This window comes from Dermacentor andersoni, chromosome 3 (genome assembly GCF_023375885.2).
Source record: "Dermacentor andersoni chromosome 3, qqDerAnde1_hic_scaffold, whole genome shotgun sequence".
NCBI classification, from domain to species: Eukaryota; Metazoa; Arthropoda; class Arachnida; order Ixodida; family Ixodidae; genus Dermacentor; species Dermacentor andersoni.
The window spans coordinates 31,165,310-31,179,999 of NC_092816.1; the positions used below are offsets into that span (position 1 = coordinate 31,165,310).

The following is a 14,690-nucleotide window of genomic DNA, read 5'->3' on the forward strand; positions in this document are numbered from 1 at the left end:
ACTAGGCACATAAGACAGTCTAATGTTTTTTCATTGAATCGAGCCCAAATAGGAAACAACAAAAAAGCCAAGCTGGCTTGTTTGAGCAATGAATCACACGCACATATGGCAACTACCTTTTTCAATTGATCATAACCGCTTCTGTGGCTTTCAAAGAAACAAGACTTTTTACTTCAGTATGAGGCCACATCTGTGAATGCATTGTGCTATCTGTACACAGGACACTCTGGACAATGGTCAAGTTTTTTCTTGCAGTTTTACTGCATTTAAGATAGAAACAAATAACATTCTGCTGCGTTTGAGACTCGTAGGGCTATTGTAGAGTTTCCCTTTGCACTATATTATATGCAGCATTCTCATTCAACTTATCTGTGAAGAAATGATCCAAGTGTTTTCCAACTATGCCCACCTTATTGTCCTCTACACTTGCCTATTGGCTGGCTGGTTGTTCACTTTCAAGAATAAAAACCCTTATGCAAGATATTGTGCGACCAGCACGAGACTGTCGGCTTCTACATGCAACAATGGTCTTGGCATTATGTCAGAAATGCCATTACCCGTAGGTACATTAGTGCACCCATGCTGGCGATATCAAATCTTATGATTGACTGTATCCTCTAAAGTGCTTGAGTGAGAGTACAGCCCTTGCTGTGCTTAGAAAGATTGCAGCAACAAGCTCCACTGAGTACTGTTTCACAATACAGTTCTACCCAGTTGGTGGTTTTCATAGTTTGTCAGTGTTCCGTTGGCTCTGCTTCTATACATTTTTCTTTCCCTGCCAAAGTGTGGTGCGCTCTGATTTGCAGAAAGCTTAAACACGTCAGATGTCACTCTTGGCAGCATTCTCTAGCTGGCACATGTACAGAATGTGTGTTATGTAGACCACTCGCAGGTTAATGTGCAGCACCGTTATGCACTTCTCCCGGTATGTCAGACGCCATACACATCCAAGTGAAACAACACTGCACCGTTTTTCAAAACAGCTTTAATAACTATAGCGTGGGCTGTACATTGCAGAGGTATGTACATATATTTATATGCATTTCACTGTCCCGGCCTCTCGTACAACTTGCGTGTCCTCAATGTACAAGAGACAAACACTATGTACATCTGTACAAAACAATGCAGGGAAGGGTCCAGGGAACCATCTGCAATAGCGGTGTGCACAGTTATATATATATAAAAAAAAAGTTGGAGTGTCCCTTACAGTCATCAAAACCATCTTCGATGTAAATTTGTCTCTCTTTTTGTCACATTGTTGTGCACTGCGAGCTATCTGTCAAAACGCTAACTAAAAGCACAAGGGGTGCATAGAGTTTCCAACAACAAATTACTAGAGGGAACTCTGGTGTTGCAATTGCTCAGCTATGTCGGGAATGATGGTTGCTACAGGGATATGTCTAATCTGTCTAATCTTCATGTCTTTGGCTTCAAATGTTTGTATCCCTTTTTGCTAGGCTTTATGTTTCTACATTTCCAAGCACGCGTAGTTTTGTAAGCACAGCAAAGCGACAAGTCTCCGTGAACATGCGCAGTCATTGTGCATTGTGGCATTTAGCAGTTTCTTGCTGGGTAAGTTGTCACATTATGTCCTTATAAATGATTGACAAACTAGTAAAACAGACGTGTACGCAAGGGTATAAATGTACAAGATACAGTAAAAGCTTAGCCGTAAGTGCAGCACTTGTCCTGTCCACGTCTTCTCTTGAATACGCATATTTCTCGATGGTTCCCTGTTCATTTACATGGGGCGTTTACGACTCGATGTGCTGCTGAAAATGATCAATTTGAAAAGTTGCAAATTGAAGCCCAAAGGACAAGGCATAGGCAAATCCATGTGCCATCCATCATTCCCATACTGGCTGAACCAGCATACTTGCAGCTTCCGTACGCACTAACATCACGGTCTACTCTAGTAAATGTGATAGGAAACTATGGAAAGATGCGATTGTGTGAATAAGTGACTGTTTATCCGTTTTTAGCAGATGCTCAGTACACTTGTGGTAGCAGCCCTGTGCTAGGCAAACATGGTTCCTTGCCTCGTAGAGCCTAGTGGCCTCTTTCACAGGATGCTGGAAGCTGCACTTTTCCAAATTAGAACTAATTCAGTGAGAGAACAGAAGGACCGTAGTTTGCACCCGACAGCTGCTGATGTGTTTTCCAAGTTATGTTCAAAGTCAACAAATTTCCCTGTGGTGCTGTAAATGGTGTAAATCTGTTTTCACATTCCTTGCACACAGGCAAACACTTGGGAGCATTTCTAACTCCATTATGTAAAGGAAAAAAAAGAGGCTTGGATTAGGTGCGCTTCAATATGCATATATTGTTCCTGGTCTGTGCCTTGGCACAACACTGACACACTTTTGCTAGGCAGAGAGCACCTGCACTGTATTCACTCCTTGCAAGTTGGCCACCAGCATTTGTGTAAGGCTTAACTTTCCAGCTTAATTACGTTGTCAAGACCCTGTTTACATTACATGCCTGTTTTCTTGACGTAACGAGATTGGCGCACAATATTCTTTTGTTACAGTACAAGAACAACTTTGGCATTAAAGGCACCTGAGCAAAATTTAGTGTAAAGGTTTGTTCTTTATACTCTTCAGGCAGTGAACAGAGGGCAATCTTGCACAAGTTTCCGAAAAGGATGTAGTCTCAGCCTAGCTAAGAATGCCTAGCCACTTGGATGTCACTACGACTGCTTTGGGACGGGCACAAGTTGCTCGTTACGGCTGCTGTTTAGCATTCCAGGCATGTAGGGCTTGCCCGATCAGTCCTGCACAATGTTCACAATTCCGGCGGCATCATACCCTGTCAGCAGAACATGCTATTTAGAAGGAAGTTGTCGCGGGGTGACACTTGCTTCTAGCACTGATGGTAGTCTTATGCCACATACCAACTTTCGCTGGCATTAAGTTGCACATTGCTGCCACTTCTTGAGCTAGCAACGAAACAAAGTAAAAGCTATTAAGAAGAGGGAACTTCAAGCAATCTGCGACGTATCTTCCATTTAAATGCAGATGTGATATTACAACAGTTTGCAAAGCCCAACAAGATGCAAACATTAAAGAATTGCACTGGAAGATGGGGCACTCATTTTCTCCAGTTTTTTTAGACTACAAAGATTTTTTTTATAGAATGACTGAGTGTAGCGAACATTGCATTATTACAGAGGTGTTGTAAGATGAGGCAGACATGCTTTGCTTGGTTAACATCTTTATTAGAATTTTGTCGCATATGTTTATCTGGCAAATTTGGAGGCGCTTGCATCTTAATGCACCCCCATTTTAATACAACCTTAAAAATGTCGCCTAATTCCATATATTCATTATCAAATCTCAATCCAGGCACTATTGAAACCAAGCAAGCATAAAAGGCAGCCCATTATTACGTCAGATGGAAATGCCCAGTGACAAAGTCTGTATGAGGGCATGTCGCAACAAATACTGATATGGCGTGTACCGGCAGGTAAAATGTGTTGCATCAGTATCTGCTGCGAAGTTCAGTGTCAAACTTCGACATGCTTTTTGTTGCAGGGTGTTTCCACATGACATGATGCTGGGCTGCCTTTTGTCCACTCCCAGTGCACTCGGTTTTGATATTGCCTGGACTGAGCATAGAAATTTGATAATTATTGTGAGTTACATGCGATTATCAGTATCTTTCAAAAATGAGGGTGCATTAAGATACGAATGCCTCCAAGTTTACTATATAAACAGCTGTCCAAGGTTTAATAAAAAGTAGATTAATGAATGTTTGTGAACTAATCCGAGTCTTCCGAGACTTCCATTATTTGTGGCAAAGTATGCCTTGCCTAGTAACCCCTCTGCAAAAATGACACGTTTGCTGCGCTCATAGCCTTCTCATAAAAAAACTAAAATATCCTTGTCTAAAGATTTTGATATTCTATATAACACAGAAAACAAAAAGACTTGAGATTATGCATACTAAATACAAGTACAGTGTTTATAAAGCAAGTGTCGCACACATTAGCCATCAATGATTGTCATGCAGCACAAGAGTGTCAAAAGAATTACGAAATAGAATATGTATGGATTCTATTTGTTATTACCTGCCGTAGCAAATGGCCAAGAGTGAAGATTGGAATCACGATAGCCAATGAAGGGCAGAAGTAGGGGAAAAAAGAAATCCTTACATAATAAAGCCCCTCGGCAAAATGTTTGCTCTCTACACAAAGCCTACAGCATTGCTTAAAAGATTGTGCGCCTAAATCCTGCACCCACTGAAACAGCTGCCATCTTTTTTTAACAATGGCTAGTTTCAGGGCACTACTACGTTTTATCAATATGGCCTGAAAAGCTGGAGCTATATTAAAAGAAATACAGTGCAGAAAGTAAATATTTGACGAACATGAATACAGACAGAAGAGAAAGAAAACGGATTGACAGTGTGGTATGTTAAATGCATAAAAGTAGGGGATGCTTTAGCAACATCTTGGGCAGGGCTAGTTGGCTCATCGTTGGAACTCTTCTCAAACAGCACGAAAAACAAGGACACAGAGTTTTGTGGCATTTGTTTCCTTTTGTGTCCTTGTGTCAGTCATGCTGTTTGAGCGAAGTTCTATAGGGGATGCTGTGGCCATGTGCTTAATAGTTTCAGGGGTCACTTTCATTTCTGTGCAAAGCAACATGCAGCACAACACTTCATTGGAACAATTGGCATCTGCTGAAAGTGATAATCCCAAATGTGATCGACCTGAAATACGGTACCTGGTTTGAACAAGAGGGGGAACCAAGGGGCCCAATTTTTGTTAGTCACAATCATATCAAAACAACAGACAATAAAATGACAAAGGAAATAAAGAACATGTCTGTTGGCTTCATATGATTGTGGTCCCTGGTTTAGGTGTACAAGCAAAATAGAAAAAATGCAGTATGGAATGCCCATTTGAGAATGACTTCTGCTACTGGGGGGTGCTGGCTTACATTATACATATAAGGAGGAATGAAAGAAAGCAAACCACGACAGCGAACACAGACAAAAAAAGCAGACGGGACAAGTGCTCACAACTCAGTTGTCAGTGAGCACCTACCTAGTCCGCTTCGTAATTTTTGTATAATTTAGAATTTTGCGCTCACTTTTCCTTCGTATGGACATGTAGCAACTTGACTGACAGTTCACTCCACGGTGCACAAGTTGTGCTGAAAGGATGCTGGTGGAAAGGCTTAAAGATAAGTGAAAACGTTGGTTTGAAAGACTGTTCCAGAAGGTTCTCGAGGGAGATTTGCGAGGCATATGTGCACAAGAAATTATGGAAGTTTGTCAAAGTACCACATGTCTCTAGTAACACAGAGTACAATGTTGAGCTAGTAAGTGCATACCGGTCGTTGTCTGCGGCGTACAAGGTTAGCAGAAGAAAAGGAGACAGACAGACAGAGCACCATTTGGCATTCTTTCTGTCCATCTCCTCTTTATTAACCTTTTGCACCACAAACAATTCCACCTCTAGTAACATGCACACCATTTTAACTTCACACTAACAGGTGATATCTGAGTTCAATATAATTCGCTGGCTTTACATCCCCAAGCTGCAGCTGGGTTATCAGGGCAACCACAGTGGAGCGCTTTGGATTAAATTTGTCTACCTGATGATCTGCAAAATGCATACTGTCTCAAAACAAGAATGTTTTACACTTAGCCCTTACCGTAATGTGGTCACTGTGGCCAGGAATTAACTCGGAACACTACAACCAATTAGCCACTATTGTGTAAGCAAGTTGTTCTAAGTCTTGACACTCTTAGGCCGAAGATGCCCTTGCACCGTTAAAACCCATTATCGATCATCACTCTAAGAACTGGGAATAGAAATAACAAACTGGTGTGTTGTAGTGCATCTCAAGCAATAGGAAGCAAATGCACACAGCTGCATTCCCAAGAGACAGCTACACAAGGTCCCTGAAGGAAGAACTTGGCATGCCCAACTGGCTACAGTTCGATGGCCACACTACTCGGAGAGAAAAATTAAAGCAATGAACAAGTGCCAGTATGGACCAATGCTGAAATGTCGGGTTTTAAAGCAACACTTAACTGGAATCCGAGGCCTCAACACTACCATTTCCATCAAAAGCCAAAAGTTTCATAGTTGGATGAGTGACAACACTATCACTGATAATGAGATGCGAAAAAGGTTCACATGTACATCTGCACGAGATTTGGATATAACAACATGTAAGAATAGGTGCAATCTTACATTATGTAATACTGTCCATTGGCCTTTATTGTTCAGAATCCCATGCTTAGGAAAAGGTATGTGCGTGTGTCAAGCTACGTTGTACAAACATAGCACAGAAAGGAACTAGAAATCTGCCAAAGGCTTTTTAAAGGTTTTGGCATCAAAGTATTGACTTGAAGCGGCTGACTTTAACATTCAGTAGATCATGCCTTGCTTTAGCCACTTGAAGTGGTGCACAAAACAGGCCTCTGTGGGCAAACAAAACAAGCATGTACTTATCATTCACAGAATGTCTGTCGAACAATGACGGGCAGTGTGTACAGCAATAACTTACATTCACTGCATAGTATCACTTCCGCCCCCCACCGACAGGAAAACAGGCAAATACCGTTCATTGGGCAATGCCAAACTCAGACGTTGAGGAGTGATGCTGCATTGTCAGTGCTGCCCCCACCTCCATCTTGAAGCTGGCTAACCATGTTCTCAAGCTCTTTGACGCTCATCACCGACTGCTCAAACTTGTGTGTCACGAGCTGTCGGTAGAAGTGCACGGCAAAAACGACAAACACAATGGCAACTGGTATGAGTATGATGGTGGCGGCAAGGGCGGCATCTCTATACTCGTGAAAGACCACCCAGGAGAGAATGGCAATCTCTGCCATGAAGAGCAAGATGCCGAAGACGGTGGAAAACGCCCAGGCTGTCTCAATGTAGAGGTGCATCTTCTCGTGGGGCGACTCGGAGACAGCAGCAATGCCGTGCACGCTGGCCACGGCCTCCAAGTTTGGCAGGATGCATGTTGATATCATGAGTGCAAGCATGTGCACTGACACGAGCAGCGTCGTGCACACACTGAACGCAACCAGCAGCTGTGATGAAATGCCCTTGCTCAGCTGGATCTCCACCAGGGCCACCTGGAGGCAAACAGCAAATTGGAAAGAGCCATGATTATAATGCCCAGCACGCTCTCTTGCAAGGCGGCTTGTAAAACTGAATTATTGGCAGATATTTATGGCCTGTGGCCTTTCATTTCAAGCACACAATGTCCGTTCATTGGCTAATGCAGTACAAACAAGTCAGACAACTCAAGTTTCAAAGGACACAAGTGCTATAACACCATGGTGCATGAGCCATCTTTTGAAATGTGCAGATAAGCACACATTTTTTACACAACACAATAAAAAAAGTTATGGTAACAGCTGCACTTTGATTACAGAAAGCTTAGATATTCAGCCCAAGCAAAGTGATTTTAGAAAAAAGCGTTATGCATATCCCATGCACCATGGGAATGTTTACAAGTACTGGTTATCCAGCACTGCTTGGAACTCTGCAAAGCGTTAATACACTGACAAACATTTTTGTGTAAGGTAAGCAATTGTGTGTGTGATACAAGTGTGTACATAACAGCAGCAAGGCGATGATGGTAGTATGACGGTGACGGCATGACTGAGTTTTTAACAAGCTATGACAAAATGCAATCACAGACTCAGGTGAATGCACAATGCGAGACATTAATGCAGCAATGTCAGGAGGACTAAGGTAATATACAATACTTGTCAAGGGAAGAATGATGTTGAATGGTGCAAGCACAGAGAAGTATGACACTTCTAAACATATTTAAAGCATTCTATACCTCTTGTGTCACCAGGGCACATATGGTGAGGAATGGCCAATGAGCTTATACCCAGTGGTGCGAATATGTGTACCACAAACATAACAAATTTAAGACAATCAAGGAAGTTGCTGAATACCGCTTGCTATTCTATTAAAGTTTGTGCACATTAGAGATACCTAAAAGCTGACATTATATGAGCAGAGTGGAGTTCAGAATTGTTTGTGCAGGTGACTACATGTAAGGGCCATGCGGTGTGGTCAAAAGAGACGCATGGTTCGACAGCAAGATGGCTGCTGAGCGTTATAGCTGCCAAGGGGTGGGATAGCTGTGGCTTATGGAGAGTGCACAAGCGGGTTGACTGCGAGTCAGGTTTCCACCGTTCGGTTTGTGGAGGCAGTGCCGCGGCTTTGAAGTCAACACATCGACAGTGGACTGCACCTATGCCGAGACATTCTTTGAATGGACCACATGCCCCAATGTGCGTGGAAGTGTTTTCTTTGGGGGGCTGTGCCTTGCGAGGTTCAGAGACAAGAGACCTGTTCCACTGGAAAGGATTTGCAGCAACGGCCTTGACGTATTGGAACTCCAGATAATGTCACCCTGGAGCCGCGTTGTGTGCACACCGCGTGCTCCACAGTTTGATTGGACGAACGATGGAGCAAGGGTGATGTTGGAGGGGGATTCAGTGGAGATTTGGCTAAGAGAAAGAAAACTAAATTGTAACATCATTGTAAATGTTGACTCGAAGCCTTTTGAATGTCTGTCTAAATAGTTTCCATTCTATCGCTTGCCTATTCTATCTTACTAAACAGTTAACCCCTTGCAATCAGCGTCACAGCCTTCGCAACATTCACAACACCTTCAATTTTCCCTCACCGACATTGAGGCGAATATCAACTAGCAGGTTTTAAGATGTGATTTACTGTTTTGTTTCACAGACCAAAGATGTGCTCACTAGGGCAAGGATCTTATTGGTGTGCAGAAGGCATGGGGCGTTTTTTCGTCGTGGGGTGCTTTCTTCGTCGTGAGGATAGATTGGATATTTTAACAGGTACTGCTCTAGGAGGGCACTTGTACCAGGCAAATGGAGGCCTCAGGAGAGCACCTGAGATTAAAATAAAGCAGGCGGCGCAGTATCCCCGGTGCACCCAAGGGGCAGCAGGGGATCAAAGCTGTAAGCAGGGCTGTCCATGAGTTGGGACCCACCGAGGCCTGTGCATGCCAGGGGTGTATATTAGATCAGCTGTCCGTTATCACGGACAGCCAATTTTGTAAACAGACACCTTCTGGCATGCTCTGGCCTCAGTGAGCTCCAACCCACAGACTAGCCCGGGTTCCAGCATTGGTGTTCCCGTTGCCGCTTTGGTGTCCTGGAGGGGCTGCCAATAACATGAAATTATAAAAATTATTGCAACTAGTAAAAAAAAAAAAGGAAGAAAGAATATGGCTAATGAAGCATCATAATGCCCAGCCACCAACTTGTGATGCTAAGTTCAGTGCTACCGTGCCCTGCGACTTCAACACCAGTCAGAACCTTTCCCTCACTGGCACTGCTTTGTCGATTAAAATTCCATGCTAGATGGAATTCTGTGGCATCCTGTAGCACATACACAGTTGCTTAAGAATGTTGCAGCCCAAATGTAGAAATCAAAGAAGGCACTGAATATCATATGCTATTCCATTAAGAGGTCTATGCACCTTGCAGATACTTATGGGTTGACATTAGATACGCAGGTTTTGTGTTGCGATTTAGTGTTTCATTACGCAGAACAGTGGCGTTTACTGGCATCATATAGTTAGAGTTAAACTATACTACCTGGCCAACCATACAAAGGAACACAGGGATGAATTCCAATAATGCTTCGCATTAAATATAGTTTGAGTTATAGTGTACTTTCTCTGCTTTTATTCGCTTCTGTGAGGCACAATGATGTGGCTTCAGCACATTACTATTAGATGGAACAGGAACAGTACATGGTTTTTATATCAACTGCACAGTAGCTGTGCACATTAACAAAAGAACCAGCAAAAGTGGCCAGTCAGAAATTTTCACTTGACAACATTTCACTGTGCATGTTGTCATGACAGCGTGTCCATGACAACGGCTGCATCACTCATGTCAAAATTATTTTAATTTCCCCAGTGTTTCTCAGGTAAGGCGTCGTTTCCGACTGTTTTGCTTACAGCTAAAGGTAATCTCAATTACATTTGAAGTGAAACTGAAACAAAGGTCTGTCAGATTGTTCAACTCTCTTTTTTAAACAAAATATCAAAGCATTTCTCTGCGCCGTTACGGAGCTAACACATTCCGTAATTGAGGCACTTGACGGGTGTGTCATGGCAAATTAGCGCAAGCAATTAATATCCGTCAGAGACAGCGCACTTTCGATCGCGATCGAATTTCTTGGTCGCGATTGCCTCCTTTGTGCAAGCTGCGGGAGGGAGCGAATCGCGGTCCCGGATCGCCCTCGACCGAGTGGCACCGGTAACCCAGGGAGTTTCCCAAACGCCCATGTGTTTACGGCCACGAGTGAACAGTTTTCTCGGACTTAACGGAAGTGCTTAAAAGCAACCAAAATTTTTCGGCACTTGATACAACAGCGAAGTGAACTCCACACAAACATACACGCAAAGAAAAAGAAAAGCAATTCACCGAGCAGAACACGTAAACACATGCATAGCGTTGATGAGAAGCGGCTAATCGACGCGTAATATTTGTTACTACTGATCAGCTTGCCTATCGTGAAAGACAACCGTACATAACGTCGCACGAACCATTGCGAACCCGGAGAGAAGAGCCGACGTCCTGCTGGAGGCCTTGAGCTTAGCCCTGCTGAGGTGTAGCCTCCGCCAGGACAGAGCGTTGACGTTGTTCTCCGGCTTGCTCATTTCCTTGACCAACGACTGAATGACCAGTTCCTGTATAATATTGGGGCGGTCTCCGATAGAGTCAGTCCATAAAATCTCTGCTCCGGGAGGAATATTCATGGGGGCAAGAGAGAAGCGGCACAGACACGATCACACACACAGCTCGAAAACCAAAGCTCGCTGAATTCTAGTAGCCGACACGCAATACAAGACGCACGACTACTGCTGCACCCGCATCGCACTTGTTTACTATGTATGCAAGCTAGATAATATTACACCAGTGATGACACGCGCACAAGTCGAACGAGGTGGCCACACATGACGAGAATTATCCGCCACACCTCTACCTGTGACATGCCCCAAGACAAACAACCGATGTATTAATTTATGCGCGAGCGTGTTAATTCTGAGACCCCCTCGGACAGCTCGGACCCCCGCGAGGAAATTATCGATTAGCGTGCACCTATCCTTACACTTGCCCAGTGCACGTAGTGCTTCTGTGTGCCTTGTTGTATTCTGCAGCATCGAGTGCTTACTTCTCTCCAAACACAACTTGGAGCTCGAATAGATGAAAAGGCACGTCCCTGCGCTGTTCCAGAGCCCGATAGCGACTGTTTGCGGTTCAGTGACTACCGAGCAGAACATAAGCGGAAGTATGCGTATACGGCACGCAATGAAGCAGCAGGCGCGCAGGCGGGGACGGGTCACGTGACCTAGGGAAGAAGGCGTGAGCGAGCGAGTGAGCTATGTCGTCATGAGGCACACACTCGCGGTCACGCACGCACGCCAACAATACACTGCTGCAGCTCGGTAGAAATTGGCAAAGCGCTTCGCGTGCAATTTGTAAAACTTTCATTTCTGTTCCGGAAACTTCTTGCGCCGTCATTCATCGAGGCAAACCATGGAGGAAGACCCGGAGGAGCGGCGAAAGCTGGTGCGTACAGCGTCGAGGCGCCTTCTCTCCGAGGCCCATCTCTCCCCTTGTCGATGCATCGAAAGTGATGGTTGTTGAGCTTTGCAGCCATTTTGTCGAGTTTTTTTCGCGTCCGCACGAAGTTATCAAGTGGCAGTGCGCGCACCTACACGGTCTGTGCTGCTCTTGGGCCGACGCGGAAGCGTTGGAGAAACGTACCGACTCGAGCGTTACTGGTTGTGCACGGCCGTCTTTGTCTGCGTCTGAGAAGAAAAAAAAATCTTGCCTGGACGCGTGTGTGCGCGCAGTGCACGAGGAGTTTCGGATTGCGCTCGCGCTTTGTGTTGAGTTTGTTGTAGTATCGCGGTTACTTCCCAGTGATCAGCTTCATTAATTGCTGCTTTCAGAGCTTGCAACTTTTGTCGTAGCGGTGATGCAAACCGTGATTAGATTTCACCTGCCTACTGTTGTGAATGATGAGGTTTTAGTCGCGCGTCGTCAAAGCTTTTTGTTTCCTACCCAGCAATGGTACACTGCAACAGCACAAATCGCAAATAACCCATTAAGCTCATAAAACTTCCTTTTCTCGCCCAATATGACAGTTTGCTACGTGTTCAGTTGTACTTTATTTTTTTCCTGTGCCAGAAAAAAAAAAGGAGAAAGCTTGTTTGGGTGTCAGGTGCATGGACTACGAGAGTACACTTTATTTCAGTTTTCCTTGTCGCGCATTTATTCTTGCGGACTGCACATGAAATGTGATGTGTACTGATAATAGCAACAGGCGTTCCTTGCCTGTTTTGCTTTCGAATAGGGGCTACTATTAGTGTGGTGTGGAAATCTGTTGTCCAATTATCGTTTACCGATTCGCTGTATCTCCGAATCATCGGTTGTCGCTTATTCCTTTAGTAATTCATATACGCCGAGAATAAATTCTGCGACACTTTGGTGGCGAGCATACGAACGAAACTTTCTAAATTCAACATTCCCTCGCTGCTTTTAACGCCAGTTTTCTTGTTTGTTTTTAATCGAAATTACCCATATCTCCTTCTAAGTGGGCAACAACATTACACTGCGCGTTACCTTTAGGTGTGTTTTTGTTTACGTTACTTGACATGAATCGACGCGATTCAGTAGTCGCCGCTGGCGTACGCGCGCGTGTTGGTGTGCCCTTTTTTAAGTTTCGCGCGGCCTGTTTTCCTTATCGCGCGTTCAACAAACGCAGCAGGCGAGCGGTTACAACACCGATACACTTGCGCGCCGTTTTTTTTTTTTCAGTAAATGCTTAGCCTGCTTACAGTCTCCGTCGTGTTCATTGTATTTGTGTCTGCGTGGTTCCGTGCTTGCCTTCGATATATAGAACAGCAAATCTTGTCCTGGAAAACAAAATGAACGAGGAAACAAAATGCAGGAAGGGGCCTGTTTCCAGTGGACAACCCACGTGGAGACACTTTAGCGTATTTCTTTACGGGTTTTATATATTTTTTTCTTACGACCAAATGCGACCTTGGCATCTCTGACTTGGGGGGGGGGGGGGGGGGTGGCGCCGATTTTTCCAGGCGTGGGTAGTTCTTTGTAGCTTTCGCTCATTCTTGAAAAGATGCTTTTGGTGAAGGCCGTAAACTTAAGGCGTCCGTCACTGCGTGAGGGTCTTCTCTGTTCTTTGATCTCGACCGACAACGGAATGCTGTCAAAAGTGTTTTCCTCCTCTTTTCTGCTTCCCTTGCTGTGGATGCTCCTCGGAGGGTACACAATGTCGCTTTCAAGACTGGGCCGAACTGGGCATCCCAGAACTTACTGAGGCGACGTTCATAGCCACCACGCGGTTCGCAGAAGCTGGTTCACTTGCCCGGGGAACAGTAGAAAAAAAATAAAATAAAAGTTATGTGTCGGCGCCTGGAGCAAGTTGTGCTCTGTCAAGCGTATACATTTTGCCTGCAGCCAAAATTTTGTTTCGTTCTAGAGAGTACATGGGGCTTTAAATAAACAACGAAAAACCTTGCTAATCATTGAAGGTTACTTAAGCAGGTGATTTTAAATAGTTGGTACAGTGAGAGTCGTTGAAGTGCCGGCATAAGTAAATAAATATATTAGTAAACAAATATTGCAATGGCAGGTTCTTGATGGAAGGTTCCGAAGGCCGCACTGCATGTGGGAGCGCGTTAAAAAATATGGTTAGTTTAATAATCGGTCCCTTGTGACATAGCGGTGACCCTTCGAGCGGCATTTTTTCATTTGGCCACCGGAATCTCGGGAAGGGGATGTTCATCAGACCGCGGCACCAGTGTTCTGTTAGACAAGGCCGTGACAAAGACCTCGAGTTCAGTTGTCGAAATTCCAGGCAGCTGCTGGATGATCCACGTTTGCTAACATCTACGGCAGAGATTTCCATTGCCGTGACAAATGAAAACTCTGCTCCTTCTGTTCCGTTTGACAATCCAAACAAAAGAGTTGCTGTTGTGAATTATGTAGCTTGTATTTCTTCCTTTTCATTTGTCGCGAGTCCCCGCCTCTTCCTTTAACACCATCCCGCTCCGCCCATGTTCGAAACTGTTTGTGTTATATGAAATTGAACAACTTTAGTTTCAATAACGCAGAATTTCCCTTTTTACCGTGACTTTTTAGAACAGTGACAGGAAAGTTAGTGTTATGAATTCATCTGTTTTGCTACTTTGTTGATTTCTTTGGAGCAAATAGTTTGTCATAACGTGAGCTTTGCATACGTGATGTTTCTTTCGCTGTCGATCACTCGGCAAATGCAGCGATAAAGCTGTTGTAAAGAATTAGGTTGTGGCAAAGCTTTTTATTGACAACACTGGTTATATTTTGATTCCGGTTTGTTAACGTACACTCTGTCATACAATTTAAGGCATGCCTGCACAATTTTGTTTTGTTTATTTGATAGACGCAGAGCAGGCCTACGTTCAAAAAGTTGCCGGTAGCTTACCTGTTGGAGAATAAGATCGCCGTGTTAATAGACCACGCACTGTCAGTGTGTATTTGCCACAAACCGGATCACCTGAGAGTTTTAAGGCCTGTTGCAGTACCTCTTCACTCAAACACTTCAAGTTGTGTCGAAACTTAGGCGTCACGAGTAATATACGGTC

General features: G+C 44.2%; 2 protein-coding genes across 7 annotated transcripts in view; one reads left to right on the forward strand and one right to left on the reverse strand.

Moving 5' to 3' along the window:
- Positions 1 to 970: 970 nt before the first annotated feature.
- Positions 971 to 14,628, reverse strand: Orai (calcium release-activated calcium channel protein orai). 6 transcript variants are annotated; one of them, XM_050169670.3, is made up of 3 exons: positions 14,531 to 14,628; positions 10,581 to 10,724; positions 971 to 7,104 (listed from the first exon to the last, which is right to left on the reverse strand). In XM_050169670.3, the coding sequence occupies exons 2-3, from the start codon at positions 10,692 to 10,694 to the stop codon at positions 6,601 to 6,603; spliced, it is 618 nt and encodes a 205-aa protein (XP_050025627.1). In that variant the 5' UTR covers positions 10,695 to 10,724; positions 14,531 to 14,628; the 3' UTR covers positions 971 to 6,600. The 6 variants fall into 6 exon arrangements, with proteins under 6 accessions (XP_050025627.1, XP_072143218.1, XP_050025626.1 ...); XM_072287117.1 differs by lacking the exon at positions 14,531 to 14,628 and adding an exon at positions 11,210 to 11,349 and having other exon boundaries at positions 10,581 to 10,771; XM_050169669.3 differs by lacking the exon at positions 14,531 to 14,628 and adding an exon at positions 11,210 to 11,293.
- The window catches only part of LOC126520841 (lysine-specific demethylase 2B-like), a 61,186-nt gene continuing 57,925 nt past the window's right edge, over positions 11,430 to 14,690 (forward strand). The window contains exon 1 of the mRNA XM_050169629.3: positions 11,430 to 11,607. Within this exon, the coding sequence (XP_050025586.2) occupies positions 11,575 to 11,607 (33 nt within the window). The 5' untranslated portion in view covers positions 11,430 to 11,574. The remainder of the gene's footprint in view (positions 11,608 to 14,690) is intronic.

Excerpts from the sequence above, each read along its gene's own strand:
- Orai (XM_072287117.1), bottom strand. The coding sequence starts at position 11,318 with ATGTTCTGCTCGGTAGTCACTGAACCGCAAACAGTCGCTATCGGGCTC. Across the intron at positions 10,772-11,209 it reads CAAGTTGTGTTTGGAGAGAA|AGATTTTATGGACTGACTCT; the intron begins GTAAGCACTCGA and ends CTCCCGGAGCAG. Across the intron at positions 7,105-10,580 it reads TTCTCTCCGGGTTCGCAATG|GTGGCCCTGGTGGAGATCCA; the intron begins GTTCGTGCGACG and ends GTTTGCCTCCAG.